The 22,834-nt window shown below is 40.6% G+C and overlaps 1 protein-coding gene across 5 annotated transcripts in view; it reads right to left on the bottom strand.

Moving 5' to 3' along the window:
• Positions 1-22,834, bottom strand: part of PAAF1 (proteasomal ATPase associated factor 1) — a 48,398-nt gene that overhangs the window by 15,593 nt on the left and 9,971 nt on the right. For all 5 annotated transcript variants that reach the window (XM_021675071.2, XM_064365280.1, XM_021675072.2 and 2 more), the window contains 4 exons: positions 22,725-22,814; positions 15,988-16,086; positions 14,815-14,965; positions 2,987-3,181 (listed from right to left, as the gene is read on the bottom strand). In XM_021675071.2, the coding sequence (XP_021530746.2) occupies positions 2,987-3,181; positions 14,815-14,965; positions 15,988-16,086; positions 22,725-22,814 (535 nt within the window). The remainder of the gene's footprint in view (positions 1-2,986; positions 3,182-14,814; positions 14,966-15,987; positions 16,087-22,724; positions 22,815-22,834) is intronic.

Below are 22,834 nucleotides of genomic sequence, written 5' to 3'. Positions count from 1 at the left end.
AAACTCAGGTGAGAGGTCTATGCTTTACATGAACTTTGGGAATCGTTATCAGTTTAAATAATGATAGCTATAGAACAGATGAGATCACAAAGGGAGAAACTGTAGTTATAGCTGAGGGCCTACGACTTAATAGTGGGGCCCTCTATTATTTAAAGGTAGAAGAGAGGAGTTTCATAAAAGGAGATCTTTAAGAAGTAGCAGTCAATGAAATAGGAAGAAAGCCAGTGTTGTGTGGTATCACAGAAGCCATGAAAGAAAAATGTTTTTTGAGGAGAGGGTTTACTACATGAAATACCACTGAATTCAGAAAGACAACCACAGAGAATAAGATTGGATTAGGCAATAGGAAGGTCACTGGTGGCTGGGACCTGTAGCTCACGCCTGTAAGCCAAGCACTTTGGGCGGCTGAGGAGGGGGCATCATTTGAGGCCAGAAGCTCAAGACCACCCTGGCCAATATAGTGAAACCTCATCTCAACTAAAATACAAAAATTAGCCAAGCATGGTGGTGGGCACCCGTAATTCCAGCTACTCGGGAGGCAGGAGAATCACTTGAACTGGGAGGTAGAGGTTGCAGTGAGTTGAGAGATTGCGCCACTGCACTCCAGCCTGGGTGACAGAGCAAGACTCTATCTCAAAAAAAAAAAAAAAAAAAGGAAGGTCACTGGTGACTTTAACAACAGCTATTTTGGTCAAGTACTTGGGCATAAACCATCCTAGAATGGGCTGAAGAGTAACTGGGAAATTAAAAAGTACAGAAAACAAGAAATGATATTTTCTTTTTTTTTTTTTTTTTTTTGAGACGGAGTTTCGCTCTTGTTACCCAGGCTAGAGTGCAACGGCGCGATCTTGGCTCACCACAACCTCCGCCTCCTGGGTTCAAGCAATTCTCCTGTCTCAGCCTCCCGAGTAGCTGGGACTACAGGCGCACGCCACCATGCCCAGCTAATTTTTGCATTTTTAGTAGAGACGGGGTTTCACCTTGTTGACCAGGATGGTCTCAATCTCTTGACCTCATGATCCACCCGCCTCGGCCTCCCAAAGTGCTGGAATTATAGGCGTGAGCCACCACGCCCGGCTAGAAATAATATTTTCATTTAAATTACTTTAGGGCCAGGAAGAATGGCTTATGCTTGTAATCTGAGAACTTTGGGAGGCTAAGATGGAAGGATCGCTTGAGGCAAGGAGTTCAAGACCAGCCTGGGCAACATAGCATGACCCTGTCTCTACAAAAAAAAAAAAAATTAGCTAGATGTGGTGGTGCATGCCTGCAGTCCTAGCTACTTGAGAGGCTGAGAGGCAGGAGGATTGCTTGAACAGAGTACAGAGGATTTTTAGGGCTAAGAAACTACTATGTATGATACTACAATGGTGAATACATGTCACTGTACATTTGTCAGACCCTATAGGATGTATAATACCAAGAGTAAGCCCTAATGTAAACTATGGACTTTGGGTGATAATGATGTGTCACATAGATTCATCAGCTGCAACAAATGTACCACTCTGGTGGGGGATGTTGATAGTAAGGAAGGCTATGTGTGGGTGCTTAGGGCAAAACTTTCTGCTAAATTTTGCTGTGAATCTAAAATGGCGCTAAAAAATAAGGTCTATTTTTTAAAATGTGAGGGACTCAGACAATGGTAGAAAAAAAAATTGTCCTATGGAACAGAAATGCAATTATTATCAAGGAAAAATAAGAATTAAAGTTACCTTATTAGGACCTTTATTATTCTCTGACCACAGCTATTTAACCCATTTCCCACTACTACCCCTCTTAATTCAACTTTCTTTTTTTATTTGAGACAGAGTTTCGCTTTGCTCTTGTTGCCCAGGCTGGAATGTAATGGCAAAACCTCAGCTCACTGCAACCTCTGCCTCCCGGGTTCAAGTGATTCTCCTATCTCAGCCTCCTAAGTAGCTGGGATTACAGGTGCATGTCACCATGTTTGGCTAATTTTAATATTTTTAGTAGAGACTGGGTTTCATCACATTGGTCAGGCTGGTCTCGAACTCCTTAACTCAGGTGATCCGCCTGCCTCAGCCTCCCAAAGTGGTGAGATTACAGGCGTAAGCTACCGCGCCTAGCCTCTTAAATCAACTTTCTAGCCCAGCCAAGCATATCTTTTTATATAACACTCAGTTTCACGTCCAAGCTGTTTTGTAAACTGCCCCTACACTTAACCCTTGCCCTAGCTCCCATTCTCCTATCCTTACCAATCCTGTCTGTTCAACATGAACCTATCCTTTGAATGTTTAAGCCAACTTCTTTTATGACATCTTTCCTATCTACACTAACCGGGAACACACCAGCCCCCTGAAACCTATTATATTTGCATTAGGACTCGCTAATTTGCCAGACATAGTGGTGCACATCTATAGTTCCAGCTATTAGGGAGGCTGTGGTGGGAGGGTCACTCAAGCCTAGAAGTTCAAGGCCAGCCTGGGCAAAACAGCAGGACTCTATCTCTAAAAGAATAAAATAAGTAAAAAGAATCACTAATTATTTCAGCCAAAATGTTACTGTTCTCTAAATGTTTTACAGCAAGCTTGTCCAACCTGCAGCCCAGGATGGCTTTGAATGAGGCTCAATATAAATTTATAAACTTTCTTAAAACATTATGAGATTTATTTTTTATTTAGCTCAGCTATCATCAATGTTAAGTGTATTTTATGTGTGGCCCAAGACAATTCTTTCAATGTGGCCCAGGGAGGCCAAAAGATCAGACAATCCTGTTTTACAGGCATTTGTCTCATCTGCTAAATTAAATTGTACTTACTCAAACACAGTGCTATGACATATACTTCCTTTATAGATTCCAAAGCAATGGAAACATAGTAGGTACAGAATAAATATTAATTGTATGGTGAAAACAGAAATACCAGGTACAGAGCAGAAGAGGATGAGGAAGAAAAGGGGAAACTAAGACAAAAACTGAAGAGGGCCTAAGAAAATAAAACAAGCTTACATATCATTATCAACTTACTGGGCATCTGCTCAGGAGAGCCAAGGTTTATGGAGTTGTCAGCAGCACCCACCGCCACTCCATTGATGGAAGAGCCACAGTCTGCAAGGACTCCCAAGCAGGCTGAGCGCCCACAATCCCAAAGTCGTGCCGTCCCATCTCGAGAACCAGATACCACATTCCTCCCCCGATCAACGATGGCTGTATCCAGGATACCTGGCAAGAGAAAAAAACTCCCTAAGATGGAGGATGGAGTAAAGGAACTACAAGGGCAGAGAAGATGGAGCTGCATAAACGACTCCATCCCTTCACAAACATGTTCTGAACAGGTATCACATGCTGGCAACGTTCAAGTGCTAGAAAAACAGGAATAAATAGAGTCCCAGCTTCCCAATGAATCAATGTCTAGCTGTGAAAGAGAAGCATGGAAAAACAAGTTCTAGATTTAATTTTTAGTGAAGTATGCTAGAGCAGTCATGTTCAAGTTATTTTGTCTTCAAAACCCTTTTTTAAAACTAAAGTAGACACCTTAACAAGAACTTTGGAGAAAAAAAAAAGTAGACACCTAAGATAATTCACTTTGAAAATCACTGCCTTGGCCAGGTGCAGTAGTACACACCTGTAATTCCAGCACGTTGGGAGACTAAGGCAGGAGAATCTCTAGAGCTCAGGAGTTCAAGACCAGCCTGGGAAACACAGCAAGACTCTGTCTGTACAAAAAATTTAATTCAGGCATGGTGGCTCATGCCTGTGGTCCCAGCTACTCAGGAGGCTGAGGTGGGAGGATTGCTTGAGCCCTGAATTTAAGGCAGAAGTAAGCCATGACTGCTCCACGGCACTCCAGCCTGGGCGATGGGGCAAGATCCAGCTATATATACATATAATCACATATATCCTGCTGCTGCTTTCACTAATAATTGATTAAAAGGGTTAGTCTCCCCATTTGAAAAATGATGTGACTTCTCATTCTGGCCAAACAAGAGTAGTCCCATTGCTCCTATGTCCTTCTATTTATAACTGAAAAGTCATGGACACCACAAGCATAGGAAGACTTGGAATGATAGAAAGAAGGTGGTGGAACAACACAGCAATGAGTTCCTGGATATCATTATTGCCTCCCACATAACCTGGACAGGACACTGCAGAAGCTTCCAACATGTAACTGCTAACAGGAACAGATTTAAAAAAACAAAACAAAACAAAACTCCCAGTAAAGTCTGTTGCCCCTAGCCTAAAGACTGAGAAGTAGCAGCTCACAAAATAGAAATATTCTTGGCAACATCCACCTCATGCCAGTAGACACCAACAGAAAACTGTGACTCCTCCTCCACCATGGTTTCAGTGGGGCTGAACAGGAGGTAATCACCTATCCCACTCCCATGGAAGCAGGCAGCAGCACTCCCATTCCCCTACCCAGTGGGGTTGACTGTCATCAGAATATAGCAGTGAGCTCAGCTTCCATCCCCACCTGGCAGTGACAGACACAAAGAGGTGCCTGAGGTACCCACAACCCCTTTCCAGGTGTCAGTCAGCAGAGAACCGAGCTTATTCTGCCACTAGGAGGCAATGAGGTGATGGAAGTCAGGTGGTGCAATTGTGTCCTACTTTTAGCAAGGTGACACAAGACCAAGGGGAAACTGAACTTCCACCTCCCTGTCTGCAATGTGAGGCAGTGAGTCAGTGCTCCACTTTTGCCAGGGTAGTGATGGGGGAGCCCACTAGGAGGCTGAACGTTCTTATCTACCCAGCCCTCATACCGTACCTCAGCAGGGAACTGCCTGCCAAAAAAGATGACAGAATTAAGATCGAGTGGTATAATGTCCAAAATGTCCATGGATTTTAAAGTTTTTGAAGCCCTTTATTATCTATAGTCTGATACTTGCTATGGTCCCTAGCTTCAGGAATACACAGCTTAAAAAAAAAGAGTTAATTATAGACATAAAGACTTACAGAGGAAAAAAAGAGAAAAAATACACAAACAGAATATGTCTGGGGGAAAAAAAAAGACAATATAACGGCACAGGTGTAAAAACACAAAGTTGTCTGGAGTAGAGAGGTAGTGCAACCCTACAGTGATCCAGGCAGGGCTAGTATTTGTTTTATTAAAACCCATTTAATGAAGCCTACTATAGGTGCCCAATAAATTAAGAGTACCTGACCAAAGTTCACATAGCTAATTAGTGATCTTTTGCATACTCTCATTTCTTTTAAAATGAAATGACTTCAGATACGTAAACCCTGACAAAAACTCTACAGAAACTCAGCATAACATACAAGTGCCGATCCAATGTGATTAACCACATGTCTCTCAATTCTTATTGGAAATTTCACTTTGTTTAGAAAAAGATGAGTTTATGAAAATGCCACAACTTTAAAAAGTAGTCAATTTAGGGCCTGTGTGGGAAAATATAATTAAAAGCAACTCAGGTGACACCTAATCACTATAGTGTAACTTTTCAAATAGATGCAATTTAAAATAAAAACTAAATCCAGGCCAGGTACAGTGGCTCACAACTGTAATCCCAGCACTTTGGGAGGCCAAGATGGGCAGATCACTTGAGGCCAGGAGTTCAAGACTAGCCTGGCCAATGCAGTGAAACCCTGGCTCTACCAAAATATAAAAATTAACTGGTGTGGTGGCAGGTGCCTGTAATCCCAGTTACTTGGAGGCTGAGGCAAAAGAATCACTTGAACCCAGGAGGCAGAGGTTGAAGTGAGCCAAGATCGAGCCACTGCACTGCAGCCTGGGTGACAGAGGAAGGCAAAAAAAAAAAACTAAATTCAATTTATACAGCTGACAATAGTTGCTGGGTAGACGTAATTCTCACAGCTATATACTCACTGGATAAAGCCCACTAGAAAAAAGATCTTTCAGTCTTCCTCTCAGAAACAGATCTATCGAGCCCATATGGTTTGCTACCATCTTGTTTCTTATTTTGCAATTGGTCACTAAAGTATTTTGAGTTTGGAAAAATCTACATTTCTATTTTAACTCCATAATACATTCAGCAAAAATCTAATTAGAAAAGATCTTAGAGCTTTTAAGAATCTTAAGGAATCACCATAAGGAAGGTCTTTCAGATCTTATTAAGCAATTAAAGATCTCATTATGTCTCTACTGGGAAGTTCCAACCACTATTTCAAAATGCTACTGAGTTCCATGGAAGTGACACATACTTATGGAAAAAAAAATTCTGAAAAGTATGTATGCAAGGCAGGGATGCTACAGCCGTGGCTAGAAAGCTGACTACATTATTAATTGTGTATAAATTTCAAGCAATACTCAGCAAAGAGCTGCAATCTAGATAGTTTTTTTTCCTTTTCTTTTTTTTTTTTTTTTGAGACGAAGTCTTGCTCTGTCACCCAGGCTGTAGTGCAGTGGCACGATCTCGGCTCACAGCATCCTTTGCTGCCCGGGTTCAAACGTTCCCCTGCCTCAGACTCCTGAGTAGCTGGGAATACAGGCGCGTGCCATCAAACCTGGCTAAGTTTTTTGTATTTTAGTAGAGACGAGGTTTCACCATGTTGGCCAGGATGGTCTCGATCTCCTGACTTCATGATCCTCCCACCTCGGCCTCCCAAAGTGCTGGGATTACAGGCATGAGCCACCGTGTCTGGCTGATAGTTTTCTTTTTCTATAAAAGCAGAGTGCTAGCTGGCTATTTTTCCCATTAGTTGATGTAAATTCTTCATTATGGAGATACTCTTTACCTTTTGGTAAGTTTTTGGGATGACTGATACTGGTTGTTCCTTTCTGTGTAGAGTGCTTCTTTCAGAAGCTCTTGTAAAGCAGGCCTGGTGGTGATGAAATCTCTGAGTGCTTGCTTGTTTGTGAAAAATTTTATTTTTCCTTCATTTATGAAGCTTAGTTTGGCTGGATATGAGATTCTGGGTTGAAAATTCTTCTCTTTAAGGATATTGAATACTGACCCCCACTCTCTTCTAGTTTGTAAAGTTTCTGCTGAGAGATCTGCTGTGAGTCTGATAGGCTTCCCTTTATGGGTAACCTGACCTTTCTCTCTAGCTGCCCTTAGAATTTTCTCCTTTATTTCAACCCTGGTGAATCTAACGATTATGTGACTTGGGGTTACTTGAGGAATATCTTTGTGGTGTTCTCTGTATTACCTAGAGTTGAGTATTGTCCTGCCTTACTAGGTTAGGAAAGTTTTCCTGAATAATATCCTGAAGAATATTTTCCAGCTTGGATTCATTCTCTTCATTACATTCAGGTATAACTATCAATCGTAAATTAGGTCTTTTCACATAGTCCCTTATTTCTTGGAGACTTTGCTCATTCCTTTTCACTCTTTCTTCTCTAATCTTGTCTTCTTGTTTCATTTCATTAAGTTGGTCTTCGACCTCTGATATCCTTTCTTCTGCTTGATCAATTCGACTGTTAAAACCTGTACGTACTTCGCGGAGTTCTCGTATTCTTCCGTTCCATTAATTCATTTATATTCCTCTCTAAATTGTCTATTCTCGTTAGAATTTCATCAAACCTTTTTTCAAGGTTCTTAGTTTCTTTACATTGGGCTAGAATATGTTCTTTTAAGTCACTGGAGTTTCTTATTATCCACATTCTGAAGCCTAATTCTGTTACTGGAACGCACTCGTTCTCCATCAGGCCTTGTTCCCTTGTTGATGAGGAACTGTGATCCCCTGTAGAGGGAGAAGCATTCTGATTTTGGGTATTCTCAGCCTTTTTACGCTGGTTTCTTCCCATCATTGTAAATTTATCCACCTGTCGTCTTAGTAATTACCGACTTTCAAATTAGGTCTCTGAGTGGACGTCAAACTTGTTGATTCCCAGCGTATTATTAAACTCACAAATTACAATATTAAACTCACAAATATCAATATTAATCCTAAATTTAAATGGATTAAATGCCCCAATCAAAGACACAGACAGACAAATTGAATAAAAAGTCAAAACCCATTGGTACGCTGTATCCAGATCCATCTCATAAGCAAGGACATACTAAGACTTAAAACAAAGGGTTGGTGGAAGACATACCAATCAAATGGAGGGCAAAAAAAAAAAAACCAAAAAACAAAACAAAACAAAAAAAAACAGGAGTTGTAACTTTTGTCTCTGACAAAATAGACTTTAATAGTAACAAAGACTAAAAGAAACAAAGAAGGACATTACATAACGGTAAAAGGATTAATGCAACAACAGGAGTCAACGATCACAAATATATATCCACCCAATATAGGAATACCCAGATACATAAAGACAAGTTCTTAATGACTTATAAAGAGACTTGGACTCCCACACAATAGCAAGAGACTTTGACACCACATTGTTAATATTCAATGGATCAATGAGATAGAAAATTAACAGGGACATCTATGATTTGAACTCAGACCTGGAACAAGTAAACTCAGTGAATATTTATAGAATTCTTCACCCCAGGTCCACAGAACATACATTTTTCTCGGTATCACATTACACCTATTTTGAAAGTGACCACATAATTGAAAGTAAATCACTCCACAGCATTTGCATAGCATTTCACAGACTTAAATGAAATATTGGTTGGCTGTTTGTTATTTTCTTCCCTTATTCCTTCCTGTCTTCGCTGTTAAGCACAATTATCTGTATAAAAGAGGTTTTCAATACCTATTTTTAGACTGCATTTCACCCTGGGCAATAGAGCAAGACTCCTGTTCTCTCTTCCCCCTTTCTCTTTCTTTCTTCTCTTTTTCTCTTCCTCCCTCACTCCCTCTTTCCCTCTCTCTCCCTCCTTAAAATAAATAAATTAAATAAATAAATAAATAAATAAATAAAAGAAGAGTGGAAAATTATCACCCTCTCTTTAGTAAAATGTCACTCATGGCCGGGCGTGGTGGCTCAAGCCTGTAATCCCAGCACTTTGGGAGGCTGAGGCGGGTGGATCACAAGGTCAAGAGATCGAGACCATCCTGGTCAAAATGGTGAAACCCCGTCTCTACTAAAAATACAAAAAATGAGCTGGGCATGGTGGCGCGTGCCTGTAATCCCAGCTACTCAGGAGGCTGAGGCAGGAGAATTGCCTGAACCCAGGAGGCGGAGGTTGCGGTGAGCCGAGATCACGCCATTGCACTCCAGCCTGGGTAACAAGAGCGAAACTCCGTCTCAAAAAAAAAAAAAAAAAAAAAAAGTCACTCATAATATAACAGCATCTAGTGTGGGTCTCTTTAACGCTTAGATGACAAGAATAAAGAAAAGAAGAGCCAGGCCAGGCGTGGTGGCTCATGCCTGTAATTCCAGCACTTTGAGAGGCCAAGGCAGGTGGATGGCCTGATGTCAGGAGCTCGAGACTAGCCCGGCAAATATGGTAAAACACCGTCTCTACTGAAAACACACAAAAAATTAGCCAGGCATGGTGGTGCATGCCTGTAATCCCAGCTACTTGGAAGGCTGAGTCAGGAGAATTGCTTGAACCACGGAGGCAGAGGTTGCAGTGAGCCGAGATCATGCCATTGCACTCTAGACTGGGTGACAGAGCAAGACTCTGTCTCAAAAAAAAAAAGAGGAGCCTAGAGAAGTGGGAACCTATGAAGAATAACTTTAGAAAGAAGATATGAAAGTAGCAATTTCGGCTGAGTGCAGTGGCTCATGCCTGTAATCCCAGCACTTTGGGAGGCCGAGCTGGGCAGGTCATGAGGTCAGGAGTTTGAGACCAGCCTGGCCTCGTCTCTACTAAAAATTCAGGCATGGTTGTGTGTGCCTGTAGTCCCAGCTACTCAGGAGGCTGAGGCAGAAGAATCACTTGAACTTGGGAGGCGAAGGTTATAGTAAGCCAAGATATAGTGAGCCACTGCACTCCAGCCTAGGCGACAGAGCAAGATTCTGTTTCAAAAAAAAAAAAAAAAAAAGAATCTAGCAATTTAAAGGATGCCTTTCTAAGAGAAGTAGCCATAGCTAAGACTTAAAAGAAGCAGCAAAAATCTTTACTGCTATTTTTGTTTTGTTTTGCTGAGATGGGGGTCTCATTATGTTGCCAAGGCTGAAGTGTCACTGCTATTCACAGGCACAGTTATATCACACTGCAGCCCTGACTCCTGGCCTCAAGAGATCTGCCTACCTTAGTCTCCCAGATAGCTGGGATTACAGGCATGCTGGAAAAGGCTTTAGATATCAAACCAAATAGATACAAGTCTTTGGCACACAAACCAGAAAAACAAAAGCATTTCCTTCAAGAAAAGATTCAGCAGAATCACAGACAAGCATCTCAGCCAAAGTCTGAAAATACGATTAACATTAGATGATAGATAAGAAAAAAAAACCAAAAACAAAAAAAGAATAAATAAATAAATAACATTTGATGAAACTATTCCTGAAATAAGTATTTGTGAAAAATAAAGCAAATTTCATATTCCCAGGTCTATATTCTTAAGTTTATTTAAATTATCTAGCTTCTCTATCATATTAAGCTACTTTAATGTTGCTAGGGAGCAATATACATACAAGTATATATGGGAAAACTAATGACTATGACTTCTGTTGCCCAAAAAAATAAGCCTTGAAGCACCTCCTATTACGTAAAGGCAGCACAGCCTATTTCTAAGAAAGTATTTCAGACCTGGATAATAATGGCCCAAGTGCTGAAACTGCAATCTGGTTTCTTAAAATTATTCTATAAATGTAAGCATTTCCACTACCATTGTGAGCAAAAAAACTAAACTAACTAGTTAACTGAAATGAGGTTTAATTTGGTCTCAATGTTTCACTGATTATGAAAGATGTAATGCTTATTATAAAAAATTAGGATTATAAATGTATATCCCCAAATGTAACAACCTTAATTAAATGTACTGGCAATTTAACTTCAAACTGATTAAAGTGCATTTTAGAGTTACTTATTGAAATCATATATTACAAACACAAAACTACTTTTAATCTATCTATTTGAAAAATTCAGCATACACACAGAAACCTTACTTCTGCTTGTTAAGTAGAGAACACACTAATCCTTTAGTTATATATATTTAAACACACATATATACACACAGTATTGGGGGACCAATTTATATATATATAACTATATATGCAGTTTTTTATATATATATATAAAAATATATGTATACATATATTTTTTGGATGGAATCTCACTGTTGCCCAGGCTGGAGTGAAGAGGCATAATCTCAGCTCAATGTAACCTCCGCCTCCCGGGTTCAAGCAATTTTCCCACCTCAGTCTTTCAAGTAGCTGGGATTACAGGCGCACAGAACCACACCTGGCTAATTTTTTTTTATTTTTTGTAGAGATGGGGTTTTGCCATGTGGGCCAGGCTGGTTTCAAACTCCTGACCTCAGGCAATCTGTCGACCTTGGCCTCCCAAAATGCTGGGATTACAATTGTGAGACACCCTGTCCGGCCAATTCTGTTTTTTTAATACAATTCATGGCTTTGGATAATAAAATGCTTCAAAGTCTCATAACTCAAGAGTTTTTTTTTTTTTTTTTTTTTTGCGACAGAGTTTCACTAGTTGGCCAGGCTGGAATGCAAGGGCACAACCTCGGTTCATTACAACCTCTGCCTCCTGGGTTCAAGTTATTCTCTTGCCTCAGCCTCCCGCCGTAGCTAGGATTACAGAAACCTGCCATCACACCCAGCTAATTTTTAAATTTTTAGTAGAGACTAGGTTTTGCCATGTTGGCCGGGCTAGTCTCAAATTCCTGACCTCAGGAGATCCACCCACCTCAGCCTCCCAAAGTGCTGGGATTACAGGCATGAGCCACTGTGCCTGGCCCGATATATTTTTTTTAAAGTCCCACAAAGCAGCTTGGAAATCACTTGATTGGAGACAGTGACATCAATCAATCTGTATGTTGCTAAGCTATCAGATCTATTTATATATATGCTGTTAAGCTATCAGAGATCAATCTTGATTTTTGCCATGTTGTGAAAGAATGGGCAACCCCAAACTTGGGGCTACTTTATACAACCAACTAGAAAGGAACTTCCATGACCTGATAGAAGCTAGCCTGGATCTGACTTCATGTCATTTCTTCTAAAGTATATTATTCTGTTCAATCTAATAAAAACTCCAAGGTCCTACTCTACGCCAGGACCTTCTTACAAGGTCACAAGAATGGAACAACTATGTGAATAAAAGTTTAAATCTAATTTGATTTAACATTCTGTTATTTAAGCTAAGAGTTACACACATATTCTTAGTAAAGAATTGGGGGCCGGGCGCGGTGGCTCACGCCTGTAATCCCAGCACTTTGGGAGGCCGAGGCGGGTGGATCACGAGGTCAAGAGATCGAGACCATCCTGGTCAACATGGTGAAACCCCGTCTCTACTAAAAATACAAAAAATGAGCTGGGCATGGTGGCGCGTGCCTGTAGTCCCAGCTACTCAGGAGGCTGAGGCAGGAGAATTGCCTGAACCCAGGAGGTGGAGATTGCGGTGAGCCGAGATCGCGCCATTGCACTCCAGCCTGGGTAACAAGAGCGAAACTCCGTCTTAAAAAAAAAAAAAAAAAAAAAAAAAGAATTGGGAGACTCAGGATTCTGTAGAGGGCACAATAATTGCAGTGATCCAAAGGTATTTACAAACTGACGGTGAATATGCCTCTTGTTAAATTCAACATGCAGAGTCATGACTTGTTCCACTGAAATGTTTTCCTGTGCCCCATACATTCAGAGGGATGGCCAGATCTGAAGTGAAGTCTGCACTGTTCCTCTAGACTCCTTTGGCTCCTGGACTCCCCAGATTTGTAGGCCATTCTGACTCTTTAAATCTCTCAGTTCTTCAGGAGGTGATGAGTTCTTCAGTAACGTGAGGAAGGCTCTGAATATTGTTTCTATTCCCTCTCAATGTACCCATTTTCTTATAGTCATAGAAGTAAACTATTTATATACTTAGGTTAATGTATATGTTTGCTAAAACATCAGCATGTAATCTGACAAACTGTTATAAAGAAATATTAAAACTTGGCTGGGCGTAGTGGCTCATGCCTATAATCCCAGCACTTTGGGAGGCCGAGGCGGGTTGGATCATGAGGTCAAGAGATTGAGACCATCCTGGTCAACATGGTGAAACCCTGTCTCTACTAAAAAATACAAAAATTAGCTGGGCATGGTGGCATGTGCCTATAGTCCCAGCTACTCGGGAGGCTGAGGCAGGAGAATTGCTTGAACCCAGGAGGCGGAGGTTGCAGTGAACCAAGATTGCGCCATTGCACTCCAGCCTGGTGACAGAGTGAGACTTCGTCTCAAAAAAAAAAAAAATCAACCAACCAACCAACCAAACAAAAAAACCAAAAAACTTAGAATTTGGGCTGGGCGAAGTGGCTCATACCTGTAATCCCAGCACTATTGGAGGCTAAGGTAGGCAGATCACTTGAGGTCAATTTAAGACCAGCCTGGCCAACACAGCGAAATCCCATCTCTACAAAAAAACACAAAATGTAGCTAGGTGTGGTGGTGCATGCCTGTGATTGCAACTATTTGGGAGGCTGAGGCACAAGGTTCGCTTGAGCCCGGGATGGGAAGGTTGCAGTGCGCTGAGCTGGTATCACTGCACTCCAGCCTTGGCCACAAGCAAGACTGTGTCTCAAAAAAAAAAAAAAAAAAGAAAAAGAAAAAAAGGCAAGGCGCAGTGGCTCATGCCTGTAATCCCAACACTTTGGGAGGCTGAGGTGGGTGGATCACCTGGGCCAGGAGTTTGAGACCAGCCTGACCAATATGGTGAAATCCCGTCTCTACTAAAAATATAAAACTTACCCGGGCATGGTGGCATGCGCCTATAGTCCCAGCTACTTGGGAGGCAGAGGTTACACAGTGCCAAGATCACGCCACTGCACTCTAGCCTGGGTGACAGAGCAAGACTCCGTCTAAAGAAAAAAAAAAAAGCTAGGCCGGATGCAAAGTGGCTCACTCCTGTAATCCCAGCACTTTGGGAAGCCGAGGCAGGCGGATCACCTGAGGTCAGGAGTTCGAGACCAGCCTGGCCAACATGGTGAAACCCTGTCTCTATAAAAAAAAAAAAGAAAAAAAAAAAGCTTAAAACTTGATCTCTACACACAAGTTACTCATAATGTACACAGAGTTAAAAATACCATAAATAGAGGGCAATACATAATTAATTCCTAAATGAGTGGTACAGACAATGTGTATTATGGTTCCGGAAGAAGGATCAAGGAATTATTTGGGGATATTATCACATCTTTAAAAAATATTCAAATTTGTAAAATAAGAATAGCATACTTATCTACTTATCCCCTTTTTAATATTCTAATTAAGTATAAAACGTATCTAAAATATATCTTTTCCCTGCAAAAGTCAGTTACAAAGGGAAGATGTCCTCACTCTATCTCTATAATCTGATATTAACAGGTTATATGGCTAATCCATTTTTAAAACATGAAATGTAATTTAAATCTATGAGAATCATAAAGCTCTATCTATAATGTCTGATGATGCAGCTGTTAGCCACCCAGCTTTTACGGTCCCCTCAGCCAAAAGACTAATATGAGAAAATGTAGGCACACCTCCTTCTCTCTCACTCTATTTCCCAGCACACAAGTATATGATTTCCTGGGGAGGCTTTTTTTTTTTCCTTTATCAATTGTGGAAAACAACTGATAAAGCTAGGATTACAGGCATGCACCACTGCACCCAGCTAAAAAAGTCTTTAGATATCAAACCAATTGTGTAAGACAGTTCAAGATAGCAATAAAAAGACTGTGTGGAAAAGGAATATCTAGTCCTTAGGGAAATGGCAGCTCATCAAATTGCCCATCTGGGAGGATTATTTGTATGTTTGTAAATAACTAGCTTCTGTTTCTACCTTTTCAGTGATTCATCTCTGGGGATCATTAGAGAAGCCTTTTGGAGAAACCACACTTCATACCTCCTTTGTGACCTTTGAAGGTCACCACGCAGCTAGCATCTTCAGCTGACCATATCTTCAGCTGGGCATCCATTCCCCCACTCAGGACCACAAGGCCTGATGGGAAAAACCTGCAACAATTCACATCAAACACATGTCCTTCCAATACTCTCTGGAAAAACAAAAGAAAATTCCATGCTAGTTCTCTTGTCCATCCCTGATGTTCTCTTACCTCCCATACTCTGGTCCCTAAAGTAAATATAAAAAGTAAAAAGGAAATACCTACATGCTAAACCCACATGCTGGGTTTTAAAACTAAGGATATCCAAAGGATCTCTTAGCTTATTTGTCTACCAGGTAGTGTTCCCTTTCCTGGAATTCAGCTATAGAGGTTATAGAATTGAATTCCATGTAAAAACACCCCAGAACCTAGCTTAAAAAAAAAAAAAAAAAATTCCATGGCTCTCACAGCCATCTCTGGGTCTAGTTATAAGAATAAAGAGCTAAGGTGGCTTGGGGACTTCTTACTCATCTGTGTTTAAAATCCTTTGTAAAGGTTGGAGGCTCAGCCATAGATTCAATCTAACAGCCAAACTATTGTGTCTTGGAAACTGATCACTGAAAGCAACAAGGGCACACCCACTTAGACCTTCACTGGCCTGACTCCTTAACTGCTCCAGCCCCACTCTGTTTTGCCAAATCCCTAAGCTTGAGAATGGTTCTCCAATCAACAGATGGGAGGCCAGGAGCGGTGGTTCACACCTGTAATCCCAGCACTTTGGGAGGTCAAGGTGGGCAGATCACTTGAGGTAAGACATTTGAGACCAGCCTGGCCGACATGTCGCAAGTCCATCTCTACTAAAAACACAAAAATTAGACGTGTGTGGTGGCACGTGCCTGTAATCCCAGCTACTCAGGAAGCTGAGGCACAAGAATCACTTGAACCCAGAAGGCAGAGGTTGCAGTGAGCTGAGATTGCACCACTGCACTCCAGCCTGGGCGACAGAGCAAGACTGTCTCAAAAAACAAAAAAAAACAAAAAAAAACCACACAAATGGGAGAAAAGAGATCAACTGACATGCAGAGTGGCCCCACATTTTCAGAATGGGCCATTCTTCCTTCCATGTCCCAGTCCAAGGCTTCTCAGACCACCCTTTGTGTATAAGACCCTAAAAGCATATCCAAATCATTTACTCTGAGTTCTCCATTGGAAGCCTGCCAGATTTTCATGGTTCCATCAGTACTAGAAGACACACCAAGACCTCCTCCACTGGAAATGTCCAGGCATGTTATCTGTTCAAAGACAAAACAATGTGTTAGAAGTAATGAAATACTCTTATTCCCTTGAAATATGTTATAAACCTCCCTTGTTTCACTCTTCCAAGACTTCTTCAAGCCTGTGTTTCCCAACAAAAGGACTTGTGTTTGATGTAAAGGCTGAGTTATCATCACCAACCTCCCAACAAGGCTGAAGTAAACACCTTTTACTTGTTCAAACAAAAAGATATTCCTCTAATCATCTGTAGTCTCCTGATTCAGCTAAAAAGTTTTCCCTATTCCCATTTCATCTCCATAGTTTCGTGTGTTGCCATTTTATTTATTTATTTTTGTGACAGTTTTACTATCATCACCCAGGCTGGAGTGCAATGGCCTGATCTCAGCTCACTGCAACCTCTACCTCCCAGGCTCAAGCAATTCTCCTGCCTCAGCCTCCTGAGTAGCTGGGACTACAGGTGCACACCATTGCAGCTGGCTAATTTTTGTGTTTTTTTGTAGAGACAGGGTTTTGCCATGTTGCCCGAGTTAGTCTCAAACTCGTGAACTCAAGTGATCCTCCTATCTCAGCCTCCCAGAGTGCTGGGATTATGGGCATAAACCACCACGCCCAGCCCTGCTATTTTATTTTAAAATTAAGACTAGGCGCAGTGGCTCACACCTATGTAATCCCAACACTCTGGGAGGCCAAGGCGGGAGGATCACTTGGAGCCTAGGAGTTCGAGATCAGCCTGGGAAACATAAGACTCTATCTCTACAAAAACAATTTAAAGTAAATATAAAAAGTAAAAAGAAAATTAAGATACCTCTCCTAATTCTTAGAAAGCCACTTACACAAAAAATAATGTTCTAAGATGCACCCGGAGGATTCAAGGAAGAGCAAAGATATTTCCACATATATCTATATATAGGTATATCTATAGAAAATATAGAGATATAGATCTTCCAGAATAAAGAATAGAGAAATTTCAGTCACTTTTTATTTTCCAAATTCACTTTAATTCACTCTTTCTTTTCTTTCTTCCTTTCTTTCTCTTCCATTCCTTTCCTTTTCTTTTCTTTTCTTTTCTTCTTTTAAGACAGGGTCTCACTCTGTTACTCAGGCTGAAGTGCAGTGGCGTGATTACAACTCAGTGCAGCATCAACCTCTCATGAACAAGTGGTCCTCCTGCCTCAGCCTCCCAAGTAGCTGAGAATACAAACATGAGTTGCCATGTACAGCTAATTTTTTAACTTTTTTTCTTTTTGGAGAGATGGGGTTCCCCTATGTTGCTCATGCTGGTCTTGAACTCCTGGGATCAATCAATCCTCCTGCCTCAGCCTCCCAAAGTGCTAAGATCACAGGCGTGCGCCACCACACCCAGCCTCACTTTTATAATTTCAGTATCAGCAAACACTTCACATATAGGCCATGATCAGAATAACAAATCTTTTATACAAATGCATACAAGTACCTTTTTATTAAAAAACAACCAGCTGCAAATGCTCCGGAAATGTGGGACCAAGATATTTAATTCCAGACACATTCCCAGCAAGAATAATTCTCACATAAGTTATTAAGAAAAAAGTAGGAACTTTGGCTTTAATTATCCAACTTTCCATTTCACTTTGTTCTATGCCAATTAAGCCATAATGAATAAGTTTGGCAAGAACTATAGGGATATATCCATCAACTCTAACATTGTCTAAGACTTTTCTTCTTTATTTTGCTTCCTCAGAATAAAAGGACTGCTAACTTAGTAGTGGATCCCTTACTTATAAGCAACATACTTCAAATTCTTTCCTGATACAGGTGGCATCTATCCAACTGCTTGCTGGTAGGCAGTGGACACCTAGGCTACAGTGGACACCTCAAACTGAACATGTCCAAACAGAACTTTTATTTCCCCTGCCCCATCCCAGTACAACTGCTCCTCCTCCAATTAGTAAATAGAACACAATTTACCTACTTCTCAGGCCAAAATTTTTTGAATCATCCTAACTCCTCATTTTCTCTCATACCTAACATCCAAGTCATGAGCAAATCGTGTCTGGTCCCATATTTCTAGAATGTAAGCTCTACAAGGGCAGTTTCATTCATTTTATTCAGTGCCCAGAAGAGTAGCTGAAATATAGTAGGTGATTAATAAATGGATGAATCATCTTTCAGTAAGCTCAAATAAAAAGAGAATAAGAAATAGAAAAGGAGCATAGTTAATTTTTGTTTGTTGATTTGTTTTTCAGACATGGTCTTGCTGTCACCCAGGCTGGAGCGCAATGGCACAATCCACTCACTGAAGCCTTGACCTCCTAAGCAATTCTTCCATCTCAGCCTCCCAAGTAGCTGGGACTACAGGCACACATTACCACATCCAGCTAATTTTGTTTGTTTGTTTATTTATTTTTTTGAGTCAGAGTTTTGCTTGGTCACCCAGGCTGAAGTGCAGTAGCATGATAATGGCTCAATGCAACCTCTGCCTCCTGGGTTCAAGTGATTCTTGTGCCTTAGTCTCTGAAGTACCTGGGATTACGGGTGTGCGCCACCACACCCAACTAATTTTTGTATTTTTAGTAGAGATGGGTTTGCGCCATGATGCCCAGGCTGGTCTTGAACTCCTGGCCTCAACTGATCTGCCTACCTCAGCCACCCAAAGTGCTGGGATTACAGGTTTTGTTTATTTTTCTTTTGTAGAGATGAGGTCTCACTATGTTGCCTGGGCTGCTCTCAAACTCCTGAACTCAAGTGATCCTCCCACATTGGCCTCCAAGAGTTCTGGGTACACCCAGAGTGCTGAGCCACCGTGCCTAGCCTGTTAATGATTTTTAAAATGACTTATTTCTCAAAAGGTGAGTGGCTTTCCCAACTCTCCCAGAGGTTAATCGCCTCCTCCCTCAGTGAAAGCAGAAAATAATAAAAAATGATGTATAAAGGCCAGGCATAGTGGCTTATACCTATAATCCCAGCACTTTGGGAAGCCAAGGAGAGAGGACCGCTTAAAGCCAGAAGTTTAAGACCAGCCTGGGCAACAGAGCGGGATTACCTCTACGAAAAATAAGAATAAAAATTTTTAGGCCAGGTGCAGTGGCTCACACCTGTAATCCTAGCACTTCCAGAGGCCGAGACGGGTGGATCACTTGAGGTCAGGAGTTCAAGACCAGCCTGGCCAACATAGTGAAACCCTGTCTCTACTAAAAATACAAAAATTATCCAGGTGTGGTGGTGGGAGCCTGTAATCCCAGCTACTCAGGAGGCTGAGGCAGGAGAATCGCTTGAACCCAGGAGGCAGAGGCAGAGGTTGCAAGGAACTGAGAACGTGCCACTGCACTCCAGGATGGGGGACAGAGTGAGACTCCGTCTAAAAAAAAATTAGCCAGGTATGGTAGATGAACCTCATAGTTCTAGCTACTCAGGAGGCTGAGGTGGGAGGATCATTTGAGCCGAAGAGTTCAAGGCTAGAGTGAGCTATGATTGTACCACTGTACTATCTGGAATTGCCAAGGACCTAAAATAGCCAAAACAATTTTGAGAAAGAGAAACAAATTTGAAGGACTTACACTTCCTATTTTATGATTTATTATAAAATTACAGAGATCAAAACAATGTGGTTTTGGTATACAGAGAGAGACAAAGGAAGAGAATAGAGAGCACATAAATAGAATCACACATATATGGATAATTGATTTTTGATAAAGGTACAAAGGCAATGCGGTAGAGAAAGGATAGTCTTTTCAACAAATTGATTTTTGATAAAGGGAGACAGACTCAGATCCTATCTCATTTTTTTAAAACAATACATAAACATCTACATTTTATCTTAACTAAAATAGATAAACATACATTAAAATTCACTAACTTTTCATTAGTCCACTGATTATTACAAGGACCTTGGCTTTCTTGTAACAAAATATAACCAAAAGGCACAATTTACAATTTACAGTTTCTTTAAAGCAAGGCAAATCTTTACTCACACTTACAAAGCAATCTAAGAGCAAAAACTCTCCTAGGGTTCCTTTTTGTTTTAATTTTTTCCTGAACATTTTGCATTTATCTTGCCCATTCATGCTATCAAAGCAGTTTTTTTTAAAAAAATCATCTTTATCACATCTTTACAAAGCAATAAACTTAGTTTTTGTTTTTTGGGTTTTTCTTGAGCCAGAGTCTCTTACCCAAGCAGGAGTGAAGTGGCACAATCATAGCTCACCAAAGCCTTGAACTCCTGAGCTCGAACAATTCCTCTCACCTCAGCCACCAGACTAGCTGGGACTACAGGTGTGCATCACCATACCTGGCTAATTTTTAATTTTTAATTTTTTTATAGAGATGAGGTCTCACTATGTTGTCCAGGCTGGTTTTAAACTCTTGAGCTCAAGTGATCCTCCTGCTTGGGTCTCCCTAAATGCTAGGATTATAAGCATGAGCCATCGTGAGCCATCACGTCCATGTTTAGTTTTTTTTTTTAATTTTTTTTTACTTTTTTTGAGACGGCATTTCACTCGTTGCCCAGGCTGGAGTGTAATGGCGCAATCTGGCTCACTGCCACCTCCACCTCCTGGGTTCAAGCGATTCTCCTGCCTTACCCTCCAAGTAGCTGTGATTACAGGCACACGCCACCACACCTAGCTAATTTTTGTATTTTTAGTAGAGACAGGGTTTCATCATGTTGTCCAGGCTCGTCTCGAACTCCTGACCTCAGGTGATCTACCCACCTCAGCCTCCTAAAGTGCTGGGATTACAGGTGTAAGCCACCATGCCTGGCCTAGTTTTCAAATAAATAATTGCTCTCTGATTTTTCACATTCATATTTTATTGATTTAACATAATATTTAATTAATTTATATAATTCCAAAAATAACATAACTGGCATTAAAACTGACTCTTGATAAACATTCAACCTAACAATACGTTTTACATAGGAAATGCAGAGCAACAATTGACTCTATATAATTAGTTACGTGGAGATGCATTAGAACACACCCAAAGCCTTAGATTCCCACACCCTATGACACTGAAATTCCACTTTTACAAATATATTCTAATTTCTTCCTATCTTTGGGAGCAAAACTTTAGCTATAAGTATATTCGTAAAAATGCAAAATCACAAAACTGGAAACACCTGAATGTCCAGTAATATAAAACTGGAAAATTAAATTATAGTAAACTCATCAACAGAATATCATACAGCTCTTAGAAGAATACATCAAAGACAGTATAGAATAATGGACACACAATTAAGTAATAAAAAGCAAGCTATAAAATAGCATGTAGGGTAAAAACCCATTTTGGTAAAATATTTAAGGAAAAGACAGAGTATTAAGTAAAATGATGATATGTAGAGTTGCCATGGTGCTGGCTCATAGCAGGCAATCAATAAATGTGAGCTTTACTACTATGATTATTATTTAAAAGGGATATACAGCAAAAGTTCCTAATAGTTATCTTTAGGATATAGAAATATGTTTTTTTCACATGTTCTAAATTTTCATCACTAAGTATATATTTGTTTTGTAATAAGGGTAAAAAATAGCTTTTTCTTTTTTTTTTTTTTTTTTTGGTGAGACAGTGTCTCATTATGTTGCCCCAGCTGCAGCTGGAGGACAGTGGCATGATCATGGCTCACTGCAGCCTCAACCTCCTGGCCTCAAGCAATCCTCCTACCTCAGCCTCCGGAGTAGTTGGTACTACAGGCATGTGCCACCATGTCTGGCTAATTATTGTATTTTTTTGTAGAGACAGGGATTCACCATGCTGCTGAGGCTGGCCTTTAACTCCTGAGCTCAAGCGATCCACCCACCTCGGCCTCCCAAAGTGCTGGGATTACAGGTGTGAGCCACTGTGCCCGGCCAAAAATAGCTCTTTTAAAAATGTACCACACAGTAAGAAGTGAATGGCTTCAATATAATCAGTTTATCCACCAATTTCTCACTTCTGCTTCCAAGAAGCCCATGGTAGTAGAAAAGGCTTTATTACAAAGACCTTTGAAAATTACTCCTCAATATGGTATATTTGAAATTTTGAGAAAATGTTCCTGTCCTTTAGGAAAAGGAATATAATATGAGCAGCAGCAATATTATGTAAGCATCAACTATTACAAATTTATTTTTATTTATTTATGTTTTGGAGATGGAATCCAGGCTGCAGGACGGTGGCACAATCACAGCTCACTGCAGCCTCCAACTCCTGGGCTCAAACAGTTCTCCCACCTCAGCCTCCTGAGTAGCTAGGACTACAAGTATGTTCCACTATGCCCAGCTAATTTTTATTTTTTTGTGGAGACAGAGTCTTGCTCTGTTGCCCGGGCTGGTCTCAAGCTCTTGGCCTCAAGTGATCCTCCTGCCTCTGCCTTCCAAAGTGCTGGGATTGCAGGTGTGAGTCACTGCACCTAGCCAAGCATCAAGTATTATATAATTATATGAAAGCTGGTAACTCTCCTAAAACATATATAAGGAAATTTCATATAATTTCTAAGATTACCAGTGAGTAGATCTGAACACATATTCTATGTGGACTTGAGTACCAGTTTTGCCAAACATGTACTTCATCAGCTGTATAATCTTACAACGCAAAGTAAATGAAAGACATATTAATTATGAATATGTTTATAGCACTAAACAAGCAAATAAAATGAAAAAATAACAGGCTATTACATTTTTTCTTCATTTTTTTTCAAAATACTTACACTCTTTGTATGAATTCTGGAAAAAGTAGTATATGGTGCCAAAAACTTAGAAGATGTACTTTCCTTTGGACATGAAATATGAATGCTTTTCTAAACAAAGAGGAAAAAAT

The sequence above is a fragment of the Aotus nancymaae genome, unplaced genomic scaffold (assembly GCF_030222135.1).
Source record: "Aotus nancymaae isolate 86718 unplaced genomic scaffold, 86718_ANA_hifiasm-v0.15.2.pri h1tg000059l, whole genome shotgun sequence".
Classification (NCBI taxonomy): Eukaryota; Metazoa; Chordata; class Mammalia; order Primates; family Aotidae; genus Aotus; species Aotus nancymaae.
The sequence above is the reverse complement of the archived record's forward strand: the minus strand, read 5'-3'. Positions and strand labels throughout refer to the sequence as shown.